The 15,000-nt window shown below is 36.9% G+C and overlaps 1 protein-coding gene across 1 annotated transcript in view; it reads right to left on the reverse strand.

The window, feature by feature from the left end:
• The window catches only part of LOC135226650 (uncharacterized), a 186,620-nt gene that overhangs the window by 143,845 nt on the left and 27,775 nt on the right, over positions 1-15,000 (reverse strand). Inside the window, 1 exon segment of the mRNA XM_064266363.1 lies at positions 8,155-8,403. Coding sequence (XP_064122433.1) covers positions 8,155-8,403 — 249 coding nt within the window.

A 15,000-nucleotide genomic window follows, 5' to 3' on the forward strand; every position in this document is an offset into this window, starting at 1 on the left:
GCAAAACAGTGGTGCCTAGTGATGCAGATTTTATGGGACGTCCAAAGTTGGAACTCATGTCAGAGGTATTTACTGTTCACTCCTGGCGGCCATAGGCAGCTCGGGGTCATATTATTGATCGCCAAATTCCTACTCGGTTGCTGCCAGAATTGACAATAAAGATAGTGACACGTCGTCGATACGCTAGAGGAATTTGAATGACTTGTTGCACAAAATGGATGTGTGTGAGGTCTATTGTCAGCGTTCAGTAAGTACCGGGGATTTTTTCCTTGGGAACTTTCGAATATAATTTGACTCTTTTTATGAGGCCCGTATTGAAGGCTGAGATTTTTGTACAGTTTTCTTTCTTTAAGTGAAATAAATAGAACGAATTATCTTCAGTCTATGAATGATCAAGTTTTGTAGTATGCGTAATGAGACTTTTTACTACTACGTGCTTTATTTTTCTGCGTGTGATAATCCATTTCTGTGGAACCTTGTTAATAAGTTGAATGTATTTTTGGTACGTTGTGAATAATTATTATGAGAATAATGTGTCATATATACCATATATGTTTGTGTCTGTGTATGTACATGTATGTATGTAAAGAAGCATGACGTATTTTAATGCTTACATTTTATCCTTAGTCTTCCTGAATTATTAGACATTTACATTATCTTACATAGTTTTGGTATATATTCAGGAGCGTTGGTCATAAATTATATATTCAGGAGCGTAATTCATTAAAATGGATAGCATTTTATCCACACAATACTGTAATAACACTGGAAAGATGCTACTGAATTGACATGCGCCAGGTCAGTGATTAAGTTAATATATAACGTAATAATTAAGTCAGCAGAATAACGGTACTGATGATACGAAGGTATCGTTCCAAAGAATATCCCGGAACTGCGTGTATCTTTATTGTGAGGGGGAAGGGCGTAATTACTGAACAATACATTCCCTCTTTTTTATGAATACGAGCTAAACTTGACTCCCTCAAACAGTAACTGGTTAATTATAAGATAACTTCATCATTACAGTCGAGGTTGCTCTTCGATGTTGACTAAGGGAGAGAAGGAAGGGATGAGCTTAGGATTAAATATCATAATAGTTATCAATATTAGAGAAAAATTCAAGTGTTCAAGGAATGTGGTGTTCATTTGAGGGATGTAAACGCTTTTATTTAAGGGAACGTGAGATAAATGCAGTCTTTTAAAAGGTGTGTGAATAGATGGTTAATAATTCCTCAGCAGAGTACAAAGAACGTAGAATTTAGGACTGGATAAAGATGTATAAATAAATGATTAATACATCCTCGCCAGAATACAAAGAATATAGAATTTAGGACTGGATAAAGATGTGTAAATAAATGATTAATACATCCTCGCCAGAATACAAAGAACGTAGAATTTAGGACTGGATAAAGATGTGTAAATAAATGATTAATACATCCTCGCCAGAATACAAAGAAAGGGTGATGAATACAGATAAAGAGTAACAAAAAGATTGGGGTAGAGAAAGGATGCGAATACGGACGGACGTAACAAGAACAATTTATTGGGCTCTAGCGACAGACTGCGGAGCTGAACAGGGAAGCAGCCCTAGTCAGTGACCAGGAATGAGAGAGAGAGAGAGAGAGAGAGAGAGAGAGAGAGAGAGAGAGAGAGCCAGGAAGTGTCTAATGATGTTCTAAAAGAGGCACGCCAGTGTCATGCCACTATGGCGTCCACCAAATATAACGTGAAACCTCTTACTCAGACGGAGAGTGAAGGCTGAACCTTTTGGACTTTTGAGGACTTGTTAACATCCATTGTATTTGTTTTAACTATCAGGAAACCGAAGCAGAAATTTAAAGGGACTCTTTGTCTGTAGGTTTTCAAGGAGTTATGGTTGCAGGTTGTCCCTTTTTGAACCAGGGCTCAAAATGGTCTTCTACTTCCAAAAGTAATCAAAAGAGTCCACGTGCATTATTACCAGGAAGAACTTATTCATGGTGTCAGTAAGAGAAGTATTTATGTATTCACCGTCCCAAATTCTTTCAGTTAAATTCAGCTATTGTATGAATTGTTTTCTCTCGTAGGCCGCATTATTTAGGCTTATCAGAAATGTCTTCCTTGTGAAAAGATATTTTTTTTGTGTGTGTGCGTCCTTCAGTCTCTCCCGTTCATTCTGGTTTATGGCCCTCGCCCCCTAAGGCAGCATCTTTTTCGTGTAATTAACGTTAGTAATCTTTTATAATTGAATACGTGATCTTAAAATCGTTCGTGTTTTTAGAAGTGGTTGGATTATAATATTCATTAAGACTGTCAATACTTCCCACTGTGAAATCATGCGTATGTCAAAACAATAATGCTTGACTGAGTTAACACTTTTTTGCTTTTTATACTTAAAAAATACGATATGCCCTTACAGAATTTAATAACCCATGCTAAGTTACTCAGCCATAGCAAAAGAGTGAGTGTGACTTTCCTTTACGCACCGTACTAGTGATCTTGGCCCATTGTCACCTTCTCCTTACCGGGACGATGGGGCTCAGATTTCGGCCAAATGCGTGATAAAACCCTTCACTTCCCTTTACAGCAACTTTGTGTCACTTCGGTTCCACCCACTGCTTCCCTCCACGCCATATATGGATCGATCCCCGTCTCTTAACGTAAGCCTTCGAAAGGTCGCCAGCAAAGTTTCTACGGCCATTTTTGAGTGTTTTCACATTTTTTTTCTTATTTTTTTCTTATTTTGCGAACTCTGTATCCAGCCGTTCACGGATGATGATCGCATTAGACGACCATTTTTTTTTTTTTTTTTTTTTTTTTTTTTTATTTTTTTTTTTTTTTTTTTTTTTTTTTTTTTTTTTTTAGTAGGAATTGGAATATAAAATTTAGGCCAAAACCAGGCTCTGGGACCTGGGAGGTCAGTCAGCGATGAAAGGGAAATTGAGAGGAAAATGGTTTGAAAAAGATAACAGGAGGAAGACCTCGCAGTATCCCTATAAAACAATTGTTAGAAGAGGATAGAAATGAAGTTAGAAGAAAGAGAATATAAACGGAAGTACAGTAATAGGAATGAAAGGGGTTACAGCTAGGGACCGAAGGGACGCTGCTAAGAACCTTGAGTATTGCATACAGTGGACAGCAGGAGGAGCACTGATGGCACTACGCTCCTACGGGAGCATTTTTTGGTTGTCAACCGCTCGTATGAAACTGAACTTAATTGGCGACACAAAGGAGACATTACCTTTAAAATAAAAAATAAAAAAAGCAAACTATTTCTTCTAAGTTTTAACAGGCCATGACATTCAGTTTATACGCTTGTCACCTATCGCGGCTCCAGAGTACAAGGGATTTGAGGGGGGTGGGGGGAAGGGGTGGTTAATACGCTACGCTCGAAAAGCTACCGAGAATATCGACCCGGAAAACTAAGGTTCCGTATTGTCGGGTTGCTAAATGAGCAGAAGCGATTTGACTCAACCTGCTGCCTTGAGCTTTTGTCTGGCAAGTTTTTGGTGGGGGAGGGGTAGGGGTGGGGGAAGGGGTCGGGGGTGGGGGTGAATTTACTGCTGGTCTGAACAAAGGAAAACTGTTCAGAAAGAACAAAGTCACCCTCTGTTATTCAAATAAGAAAAAAAAGTCAGGTATTCAAAATAAGTGTAATGAATTCAAGATCATTTTTCATGTGCAGTTGAATAACGGCGCAGACATGCTCACTATATATATAATATTTGTGTAATATATATATATATATATATATTAATATATATATATATATATACACACACACACACACACACATATATATATATATATATTATATATATATATATATATATTATATATATATATATATATATATCAAAGTTATAAACGCTGTATCCGTGCACTAAAATATTTTGTTGTAGGAAGCCCACTAAAATTTGGAAACATTGCAAGATTTTATTTAAGCTTGATTTAAACTTTTAATTTTTCAAAATTTTAGTAGGCTTATCACAATATATATATATATATATATAGATATATATATATATAATATATATAATATATATATATATATATATATATGATAAGGAGCATGTCCATTGTTCCGTAAGTAAGTAAACTTCGATAGAAGCTCATACACACATGAAAAAAAGAAAAGAAAAAATTTAGCGATTAATAGGGAAATACGAAAATGCTAAATAATTATCAAAGCAAGGATGTGTAAATGGACAGACAGTATTAGACACATTATAGAAGAGGTAAGGCAGGGAAATAGTTTATGGTACTTTTCAAGTAGCTATACTGTATACGTGACAGAAGATGAGTAATTTAGAGGGACCTTTTTCAGTGCAAGAAGAATAGAAGTAAATACTTTTTTATCAGACTTCATCTGCAGTCTGGATAATTGTCTGAGAGCTAATGGGATTTCATATCTCTGCACGAGATCGGAGTTACAAAAATGACAGGACGATGAAAGCCTCCAGCACAATCATTTTGTGAGGTCGTATGTGATATGCAACGCATCACACTAGTGTTGATGCGCTTCTGCAGACTCAGCGTGTTGAATTTCTTTCTGTCTTTCTTGAACTCTTCGGCCTGAAACCTTTATGGATAGTGTCAATGGACTGTAAACCTAAGAGGGTTTCAAAGGGAAGTCAGCCAGCAGAGAGACAGACAGACAGACAGACAAGTTATAAGTAAAGGTAATAAAGAGATGAATATGAGGAAATGGAGAAATAAAACCGATAAACCTGAATTCTGGAGACGTCAGCGGAGAGCAGGAAGGAATTCGATTCTCAGAAAGGAACTAACTTTCAGCGAGGAGTAGAAACTGACCCTCCTGATGGACCAATTGGCGGGCGGTCAGGAGGACCCTCAGAAATGAGAAACAGAAAATGACGTCGGAATCTGAATGAATAAATTAAAGAATAAAATATCATTTTCCCGCCGATGTCGCCTTAACCTTTTTTCATCGCCTGCGAGCCCTCTGCTGCAGTGAAAACAGCGAGAGAGGCCTCATAATATTTAAAATAGATCCGAAGGAAGGTTAGCCATCCATCCCCGCCCTCCGAGTCGAGTGTTTTCACTTTTCTCAGCTTCAGATTTCTCGACCTTCTCCTCTGTCCAGGTCTACTGTGTCAATCACTTGACTCGTTAAAGTCTCCTGATAAGAGGTGTTTATTTACTCACACAGAGAGAGAAAGAGGGTGAGAAAGAATATATGAAGTTGTCCCGCTCTTATCTCTGTCATTATTATTTTGTCTAGGTAAATTATGGTCTTGACATTTTTTGGCCACAATTTTACCGCCTGGGTCATCTGTATAAGCACTTATGACCACGTTTCTAAATATTTTTTTAAAATTGTGTTTGAATGTCCCCTTCCTCTGACCATTTTCCATACGACTCACTTTCATAGCACCCATGAATTTCATGTCTCTTTGGTTCAATACGTATGTATTTTATATCAGGTGGTTACCCTTCCGGGGTATGGACGTGATAAGGTATCACGTTTTTCAATCATATGAATGTGGCCATTCAGCGTGTCAATATGATGTGGAACTGATCTCATTTTGCATACGTCGCGTCGCAAGGTCTTTTCAAAGTTTAAAGGTTGAAAATGATCTCTCTTTTTCTCATACAAGTTAAATGTTTGTCGAGCAAATAAAGAAAATCTTTCCACGGACGCATGCCGACAGAAAACGAAATTATGATCAGTTGGTACTCAAAATGTGCACCATTTTAATTCTGTTCTTCATCCTTGCATCATGTTCTGTTGCGCCTCAATTGTTCTTTCGTGAACAGAACCGAAAGTTATTGTAGCCAAGAGGGCAGCAGTGGTGTCTCGTTCGTTGCCTTCATTGCTGATAATTACATATTCTTAAACCTTGCTCTGGAAACGTGTAAAAATTGAATTTCGCCAGTTTTTTGTGCTTTTTCATCATAAACTTCTAATGGGTTATATCACATTATTTTTATGTAAATTTGTAAGTACTTTTTTTTAAACTGGGTTTTAAGGTATTAAAGTATTTGACACACACAAAACATTAAATATTGATAGTTAAGCAGTGTTTCGTGGCATTATGGTTTATGAAAGGCTAAAAACACTGTAAACTTTGATAGTCCAGTAGGGTTTTGCGGATTTAAGGTTTTTGAAAGGCACAAAACACAATAAATCCTAATAGTCAGGCAGGGTTTTGTGGTACTGAAGTTTTTCAAAGACACAAAACACAGTAAACTTTGATAGCCACTCGAGGTTTTGAGGTATTAAGGTTTTTGAAAAGCACAAAAAACTAAATTTTGATAGGCCAGCAGGGTTTTGTGATATTAAGGTTTTCTAAAAGTACAAAACACAATAAATTTTGATAGTGAAGCCGGGTTTTGTGGTATTAAGGTTTTTGAAAGGCTCAAAAGACTAAATTTTGATAGGCCAGCAGGGTGTTATGATATTAGGGTTTTCTAAAAGCACAAAAGACACTAGATTTTGATAGTTAAACCCGGTTTTGTGGCTTTAATGTTTTTCAAAGGGACAAAACACTAAATGTCGATGGTTAAGCAGGGTTTTGTGATATTAGGGTTTTCTAAAGTCCCAGATCACACTAAATTTTGGTAGTTAAGCCCGGTTTTGTGGTGTTAAGGTTTCTGAAAGGCACGATGCGCATTTGAAAGCTGTTGCTTCCAGTAAAAGAAAACTTATCGAGTAGCAGAGGGCACAAGAAAAAAACTATTCTCAGGAAACGTGGCCCCTTCAGTGGGAGTAATCCTTGCAACTCCTCACCTTCTTCCCTCCCACCCTCCCTCCTCTCTCTCTCTCTGTCTATATTCCTCTCTCCCTCAGTACTCTTGACCTGATTCAGTGCCTGACCTCGACTTGCAACGTTCGGGGAACCTCCTTCCCCCCTCCCCCCTCTCCCCCCCCCCCCCCTCATCCCCAAAATTGCCTCCGTCTGTCTCCCTGCGTTAACCTTCCCTCTCTTTCGCAAGGTAGTCAAGTGTCATTAAATAGTTTTCCAATGATAGTTTTGTTTTGGCTTTGCGTATGAACTATCTTGGTATTATTTTCATCAAAATACGACAAAAGTTTTGTTATACGAAAACACCTTAAAGCAAAGGTTCCGATTTTACTGTGATTTTACTTTTGAAGATTCACTTGAGCTGCCCAGGAATCGATTTCTTTTTCATATTTATTTTTATCATTTTTTTTTTCACTGCAAGTGCCGTAGATAGGCATGGAGCTCGTCGGAGAAATTTTAACTTGAACCTTGAATATTCATCAGGAATAGAAGTTTACCTCGTATATCACAACTGGCTGAGAAGATTCATTATTATAAATATCATTATTATTATTAATATGAAACTAAGGCAGATACACTGGAATTCAAATTGTTCATATAATGTCCTTGCTTATTGGTATTATTATTATTATTAATGTTATTATGAAACTAATGCAGATACACTGGAATTTAAATTGTTCAAATATTGTCCCTGCTTATTGGTATTATTATTATAATTAATGTTAATGTTATTATGAAACTAATGCAGATACACTGGAATTTAAATTGTTCATATAATGTCCCTGCTTATTGTTATTAATGTTATTATGAAACTAATGCAAAGATAACAGGAATTAAATGTAATAAATAATGTCCCTTTGGCTTAATTGTATTATTATTATTAATGTTAATTATGGAAACTAATGCAGTCAGTTACGCTGGAATTTAAATTTGTTCATATAAAATTGTTCCTTGCTTTGGTTTGTTAATAATTATTAGAAACTAATGCAGATCACCAGGAATTTTAAATTGTTCAATATAATTGTCCCCTTGCTTATTGGTATTATTATTAATTAATTGTTATTATGAAACTAATGCAGATACACAGGAATTTAAATTGTTCATATAATGTCCCTGCTTATTGGTATTATTATTATTAATGTTATTATGAAACTAATGCAGATACACTGGAATTTAAATTGTTCATATATTGTCCCTGCTTGTAACGATACTGAAAACTGGACTACATCATAAACTGGAATATCTGTGTAAGATGTCATTTTTAAGATGATGAACCTTGTGTTCCCTCGCTGATACGAAGAAATGAAATGAAATCGAACATGAAAAAGGTGACGCTCCCGTGAGGACCAGTGGAGCCATTTTCGTCCTCAAAGGAGCCGACGTCCCCAAACTTCGCAGAACTTACTTGAGACATGGACGGGTTCGTCGAGCAAGTAGATGAACCAGAGGGAGAGAAAAGTGTCCGCCTCCGATGCCTTCAAGACCGAATTATCAATCCTTGTCGTATCTGGCACTACCAACTTCCCATCCACTGACTTTGGGGTGAAAGCCTGGGCACCGGGCGCTCCAGTCCCTAGGAACGATCCCAGCAGGGGAAGAAATACCCACAACCGAACCCCTGTACTGTGCTTTTGCCATAATTCTTCCTTTCGTTTTTAGCGTGTAGGGGGGGGAGAAACGGAAATAGTCCAATGTTAGTGCGTGGATGTGTGATCGCGGCGCGCACCGTCGGCTAACTGAAGCGCCCGTGGTGGGTGCCAGCCCCTTTTATAGCCTTCCCTTGGTGAGCAGGCTCCCCATACCTCCCTCCCTTCATCATCTCCGGCTCGCCCCCCTCCCACCCCCCTCCCCCTCTCTTCAGATCCTACTGCCACCAGCTCTTTTGCATCCTTCCTACCCCCTCCTTCGACTTAATCCCTTTGCATGCATTAAAGCTCCTTTGCATCAGGAGAGTTGAAGTGTGCAATATTTTTTGTAAGGTAATGGGTTCAAGTTCAAGATTTGGTCACGCAGTCAGATATCAGGAGGTTCATGTCTTGCATGAACGCACGCCCACACACACACACACACACACAGAGCAAGCGTGTTTACGTACAAACACATAACCATTTTCCCATCCATGTGATTTTAGTGGTTATACAAACCTGAATTTATGTACGGGAAATAACCTAGCATTTTTTTTCTTACTTTCATTTGATTTTTCCTTTCTTCCGCTAATTTTTTTTTATTATTATTTTTCTGTGAAGAAGGTGAAGAAATTCCCTGTATGTCCCTCTGTATGCAAGATGTTTCCTGTAAGCCCAAACTCTGCCTGGCGTTTTATAATCTCCTGTTGTTTGAAAATATGTCACGACTTTACCTTGCGAGCATGAGAGTGCGCATGCGCGCTTGTTTGTTCGGACAATTTTCCTCTAATAATTTCGCTGTTTCATTGGCAATCTTAAAACTACTACAGTTATTTAAAAGAAATAAAAAAAAGTTGGCCTCTGATGACATTTCGAACCTTTTCATTGGAGCGCATATTTTAACAACCTCTCTCTCTCTCTCTCTCTCTCTCTCTCTCTCTCTCTCTCTCTCTCTTGCATAGCCGCTTTGCGTCAGCTCTTCACCTTGAGGTCATGTGAACGCGCTCCGGGACCTGATCCTAGCTGTACCTCCTACACGTGAAGGACACCGCAAGGGAAAGAGGTAGCAAGAGTTAAAGGGAGAGCGGGAGAGGGTAATCCTTTTGAAGAAGAGAAGCTTTGTTTATAATGTTATGAGAGAAAGGGCGACGTATCTAAGAGAGATTCGAAGAGTACGGCCATTTTTAAATCGTTCATAATACTGACTTTTATTAATTTTCAAATGAATCTCCCCGTAGGGTGGGGCTAGTGCTGTCGGTGCGCCTCATGCAGTGCACTGTAGGCATTACTCGAGGTTCTTTGCAGCGTCCTCCCGGCCCCCTAGCTGCAACCCCTTTCGTTGTTTTTACTCTACCTCCATTCATAGTCTCTCTTCCATCTTGCTATCCACCCACTCCTAACAATGCTAGATTTTCCTCCACTTACACCTTTCAAACCTGTCTACTCTCAATTTCCCTTTCAGCGCTGAATGATCTCATAGGTCCCAGCTGTTGGCCAAAATGCTATTTTCTATACCTAAAAGGAATCTAGGATTCGTTAGGAAATGAAAAGGACTTGGAGGTTTCGTCCTTCCTACAGGCTGCTTTCCTCAGGTTTCTGCGGTCGTGAAAAAATCCTATTTATCGAAACTGACGACCTTGTCTTTATGTGAGAGAGAGAGAGAGAGAGAGAGAGAGAGAGAGAGAGAGAGAGAGATTGATTTAGACCGGTTGAAGGTATTTTGACGTTTCTAATACATTTTGTATTTCTATTTCTGGAGATCCCGCCCTCATATAAAGGCAGCAGGATCTTGCACACGTGTTAAGCAGCGTGCCATTTGTTGAATGAAAATGCTGGAGTTTGCTTGTTTATGTTTCCCTGTTCGAGGTTGAGTCTCGCCACTATGACTCTTAGTGCAGCAGAATTATTTCCCGTTTTTCAGAATTTTGATGTCTGTTTTTCGATGCCGGAATAAGTTTCATATATGGAAAAGGAATTCGTGAGTACTTTCCACACGTATAACGGGAATTCGCGAATAAATTTCGTATGTATGACGGGAATCCACGAATAACTTTCGTATGTGTAAACGGGAACTCATTAATAACTTTCATATATGTTACGGGAATTCTGGAATAACTTTCATGTGTATAAGGGGAATTTACGCACTAATTCATTATGTACAACGGAAATTCACGAATAGCTTTCGTGTGTATAACGGAAATTCACGAATAATTTCGTATGTATAACGGGAATTCACGAATAAGCTTCCGTAGCATAACGGGAATTCACGAATAACTTTCATATGTATAACGGGAACTCATGAATAGCTTTCACGTATAAAGGGGACTCATGAATAGCTTTCACGTGTGAAGGGAACTCCTGATTGGCTTTCTTATGTATAAAGGGAATTAACGAATAGATTTCATATGTATAACGAGAATTTAAGAATACCATTCATCTGCGTCAAGGGAATTCAGTGGTTTTCCGTCTCCTGGGCCTCAGTTTCTTTTATTCTGTCAAGAATTTCTTTATTTAAATGTTTGCTTCCTTTCAAGCTTTGTTATTTACTGTATATCTCACTTCTTTCATCCTTGCTTTCTCTTATTCTTTGTGATCATTCTTTTGTGTTAATATTCCTAAGAAAACATAGAGCGAAAACTTCTGAATTGATCACGAAATATTTTTGGAAAATGCTTGAGCTTTCAAAAGGGAACTTAGGAAGGTCTGTGACATGTTAAGGAAGGCAAAATAACCATTTATTATTATTATTATTATTATTATTATTATTATTGCTACAGGTAATATTATCGTTGTTATTCTGAGATTAGACAGTATTGCCATATATATGTTCGAGATGTATATTGAATGCGCTCTCTCTCTCTCGTCTCTCATCTCTCTCATCGTCTCTCTCTCTTCTTCTCTCTCGTCTCTCTATCATACAACTCTTAAGACAACAATAGACAAAACAATGGTAAACGAATATTGAAAGAGAGAGAGAGAGAGAGAGAGAGAGAGAGAGAGAGAGAGAGAGAGAACTATAGCAAAAACTCTAAGGTATTTCAACGCCCAATTAGGTAGTGATCCTTCCACTTAGTGTATTTGTTGGTTATCCCATCGAATTTGATGAAGAGTTTTTATTTTAGCGATTGTCTCTTATTGTTTTATAGCAATGTTTATCTTTTATCTGGATTTGAATCATTTTTTTGAACATTAAAACAATGTTTTCCTTTTCTTAGATAGGTTATATATTTTTTTTGTATGGAGTTGATTTATCGTTATTTTTGCAAGCATTAAATTTACATTTGTATTTTTTAAACTTTAAACTATACTGATTTTTATTGCTTTGTTATAAAAAAAACTGATTGACACTCTCTCTCCTCTCGTTCTTCGTCTCTCTCCTCTCTCTCTCTGATGAGGTCTACTGATCAAGTAGACGAAAGCTCCCGTCATATAAGAATTTTTTAATGCACGTCTTACATAAGTGTGGACTTTTATTACTTAAAAAATTTTTCCAATTACGTTATGGTGAGTTTTTCGAGAGAGAGAGATATATATATATAATATTATATATATATATATATATATATATATATATTATATATATATATATATATATATATATATATACATATATATATATATATATATATATATATATATAATATATATATATATATATATATATATATATATATATATATATATGCGTATTTTTTTCTTTTTTATAACTTTAAGCAATGACGGGTTTTCATTCCATTGTTATAAAAAATTGACTCTCTCTCTCTCTCTCTCTCTCTCTCTCTCTCTCTCTCTCTCTCTCTCTCTCTCTCCTGAACTCTTAATCACCACACTAGCCCTCTTTTGTAAAACATTTCCTAGGAAGGGAATCTTAGCAATTTATACTTTCCCAGAAATATGTCCATCGCACGTTTTACGTAACTATTTCAATAGCGGATATCCCCTAAATTGCCTGTTTGGAGGATGAAAATGGTGAGTAAGCAGTTCATATGACTTGCTTTTCGCACTAACTTTTAACCCTGATGTGTTAGTCAGTTTTTAGTTGCTGTTTTAGTTTTCTGTAAAAGAAAACTATTGAGATGGCTTTTTCCGTCCGTCCTCAGATCTTAACAGCTACTGGAGCTAGAGGGTTGCAAATTGGTATGTTGATCATCCACCCTCCAATCATCAAACACACCAAATTGCAGCCCTTTAGCCTCAGTACTTTTTTTTCTTTATTTAAGGTTTAAGAGCTATGATCATGCGTCTGGCAAGGCTGTAAGACAGGTCACCACCGGGCTGTGCCTGAAAGCTTCACGGGGCCGTGAAACTTTTCGTGCATTTTCTTCCTTTATTATTATTATTATTATTATTATTATTATTATTATTATTATTATTATTATTATTATTATTATTATTATTATTATTATTAAAGATAAGGTTTTTATTTCGTTGGTTAGGAAAATATAAAATATGCTGTGTTTGTTTTCATGTATTAAAAAAAATTGCTTCCATAATTCCTTTCGACTTCTTAGACGTTACTCGAAGAGATTTTGGATAGTTGGTGATTAAGCAGTTTGATTGAAAGATATTATTGCATTCTTTAAAACTATCTGAATGACATGTATTAATTACTTAAACATTTTTTCCTAATTGAAAAGTCTTATGAAAAGTTGAGAGTAAGTTTGCTCAAGGGAAGCTTCTGAAAGGAAAAATTATTAGTTCCATGAACAAAAATAAAAGCATTATTGCCTGATAAGGTTCATTTTTCGTCGTAAATTATAGATGGAAAGGAAATCTTGACACCGTCACAATTTAAGATAATAATTTTCATAATTGTAAGTCATATTCACTTTTCCAAAATATACGCACTGCTGGTGTTTTGGTTTCCGTCCCTGGATACCTGATGATAATCCTTAAAAATAGTAGAATGTGGTTGATTCAGGAGAACCAGGATTTTTTTTTCTATTTGTCTGTATCACAACGTTGCAAAGCAGCTCTTCGAAGGTTTCCTAGGTCAACAAGTCCTTGACGGGGTTATCGCATGAGAAATCGAGATGTATTTGGGAATGTTCTTTTATCTCACGTCTTCAGTTCATAATTCGGGGTTTTCCTTTTTAGAATGTTGTAGATCGTGAGTTTTGTGTGTTTAGAAGGATTCTTTCTACGAAGGAGGAGACGTTGAAGGTACATTGGAGATGAAGAAGTAAGAATTTGGGGTGTAGACCACTTTTGGAACAGGCCTAAAGTGACATTGAGTTTCAAAGCAACCTTCCGCAGAATAAGAAAAGAAAAAAAGAGAGAAAACCGAAAATAAAAGACATAGGGCATTTAAGATATGAATAAATATTTACATGTAAAAAAATATCAGTGGAAGTAAGAAAAGATTAATGTAGAGGTGCATGAAGCTTTGTAATGGTATTAAGGCCTCAGTCGAACCTAAAAGCGTAGGTATGGGGAAGAACATTCCATAGTGTGACAGTAATCGATTTTTGAAGCTTTCTGGCAATAAATCTTGTTTTTATGTGGTCAGCTGCCAGTGTGTACCCCCTCCTCTCCCCTAGGAAAAGCGAGAACAGTTATCTATTTGGTAATCAAGGAATTGGTATGTCCCGTGGTCCAGCACAGGAAATAGTTCGTACAAACAGTTAAAGGGAGGTAGAAGTAATAAACCTCTGAAAGTTTAGCGCAAAGATATGCAGCAGCGATGTAATTTAGACATTGTTAATTTCTGCCAGGATAGGTTGTTGTTGGAGAATAAGCTGGCTCATAGAGCAGCCCGTAGCAGGATTGGTGTTGCCAGTGCAGTAGCAAAACTTTTAAAGGGCAAGAGACGCTCTTAACGCAGCTAACCTATTATGCCCGAAGCCATGTGTCCAAAACATTCCTACTCATAAAGCAGTTCGTTATTATTCAGCAAGTTGAATACAGATAGACAGTCTCAAATGGATAGCCCCAGTCTCAGGTCACCTTACTGGCATTTCCCCTTTGGGTACGTGATCTTAGCCACACTCTCTTTATATGGTAGTTTCTCTATTTTTTACTTAATTGGAATTTTTGATGTTACGATTGTATGCGGAAATATTTGTATCAAGATTGAGCCGTATCTAGGAAGTGGCTCCCGAAAAAAAAGAAAAAAAAACACAACCATCACCATGAATGAACCCTTGGTCCAAAAGTTTTCCACGGCATTATATATATATATATATATATATATATATATAATATATAATATATATATATATATGTGTGTGTGTGTGTGTGTGTGTGTGTGTAGGTGGTGTGTGTGTGTGTGTTGTGTGCATATATATATATATATATATATATATTAATTATACATTCTTCTATACATACATTCTTGTTGACAAAGTTCGCTACTGCTATAAATTTTGTAATACAGATCATTCCACGTACTGCCTGTTGAAACGTCATTCAGATGTATAGAAAAACTGCCTGAAACGATTTTTTGCAATCTTTTCTTATGTCAAATACGAGCATATATTTGGCAAATTGACACCTTGAAGACCTACTACGATACTCCGGTTGTAAGATACGTTTCATACTCTGCATTATACAGAAACCGTAAGGGTTTGTTAATGATTTTGACGTAACCATTAGATGACCTTGCTGAAGAAGAGCAGCCAAGTGAC

The sequence above is a fragment of the Macrobrachium nipponense genome, chromosome 15 (genome assembly GCF_015104395.2).
Source record: "Macrobrachium nipponense isolate FS-2020 chromosome 15, ASM1510439v2, whole genome shotgun sequence".
NCBI lineage: Eukaryota > Metazoa > Arthropoda > Malacostraca > Decapoda > Palaemonidae > Macrobrachium > Macrobrachium nipponense.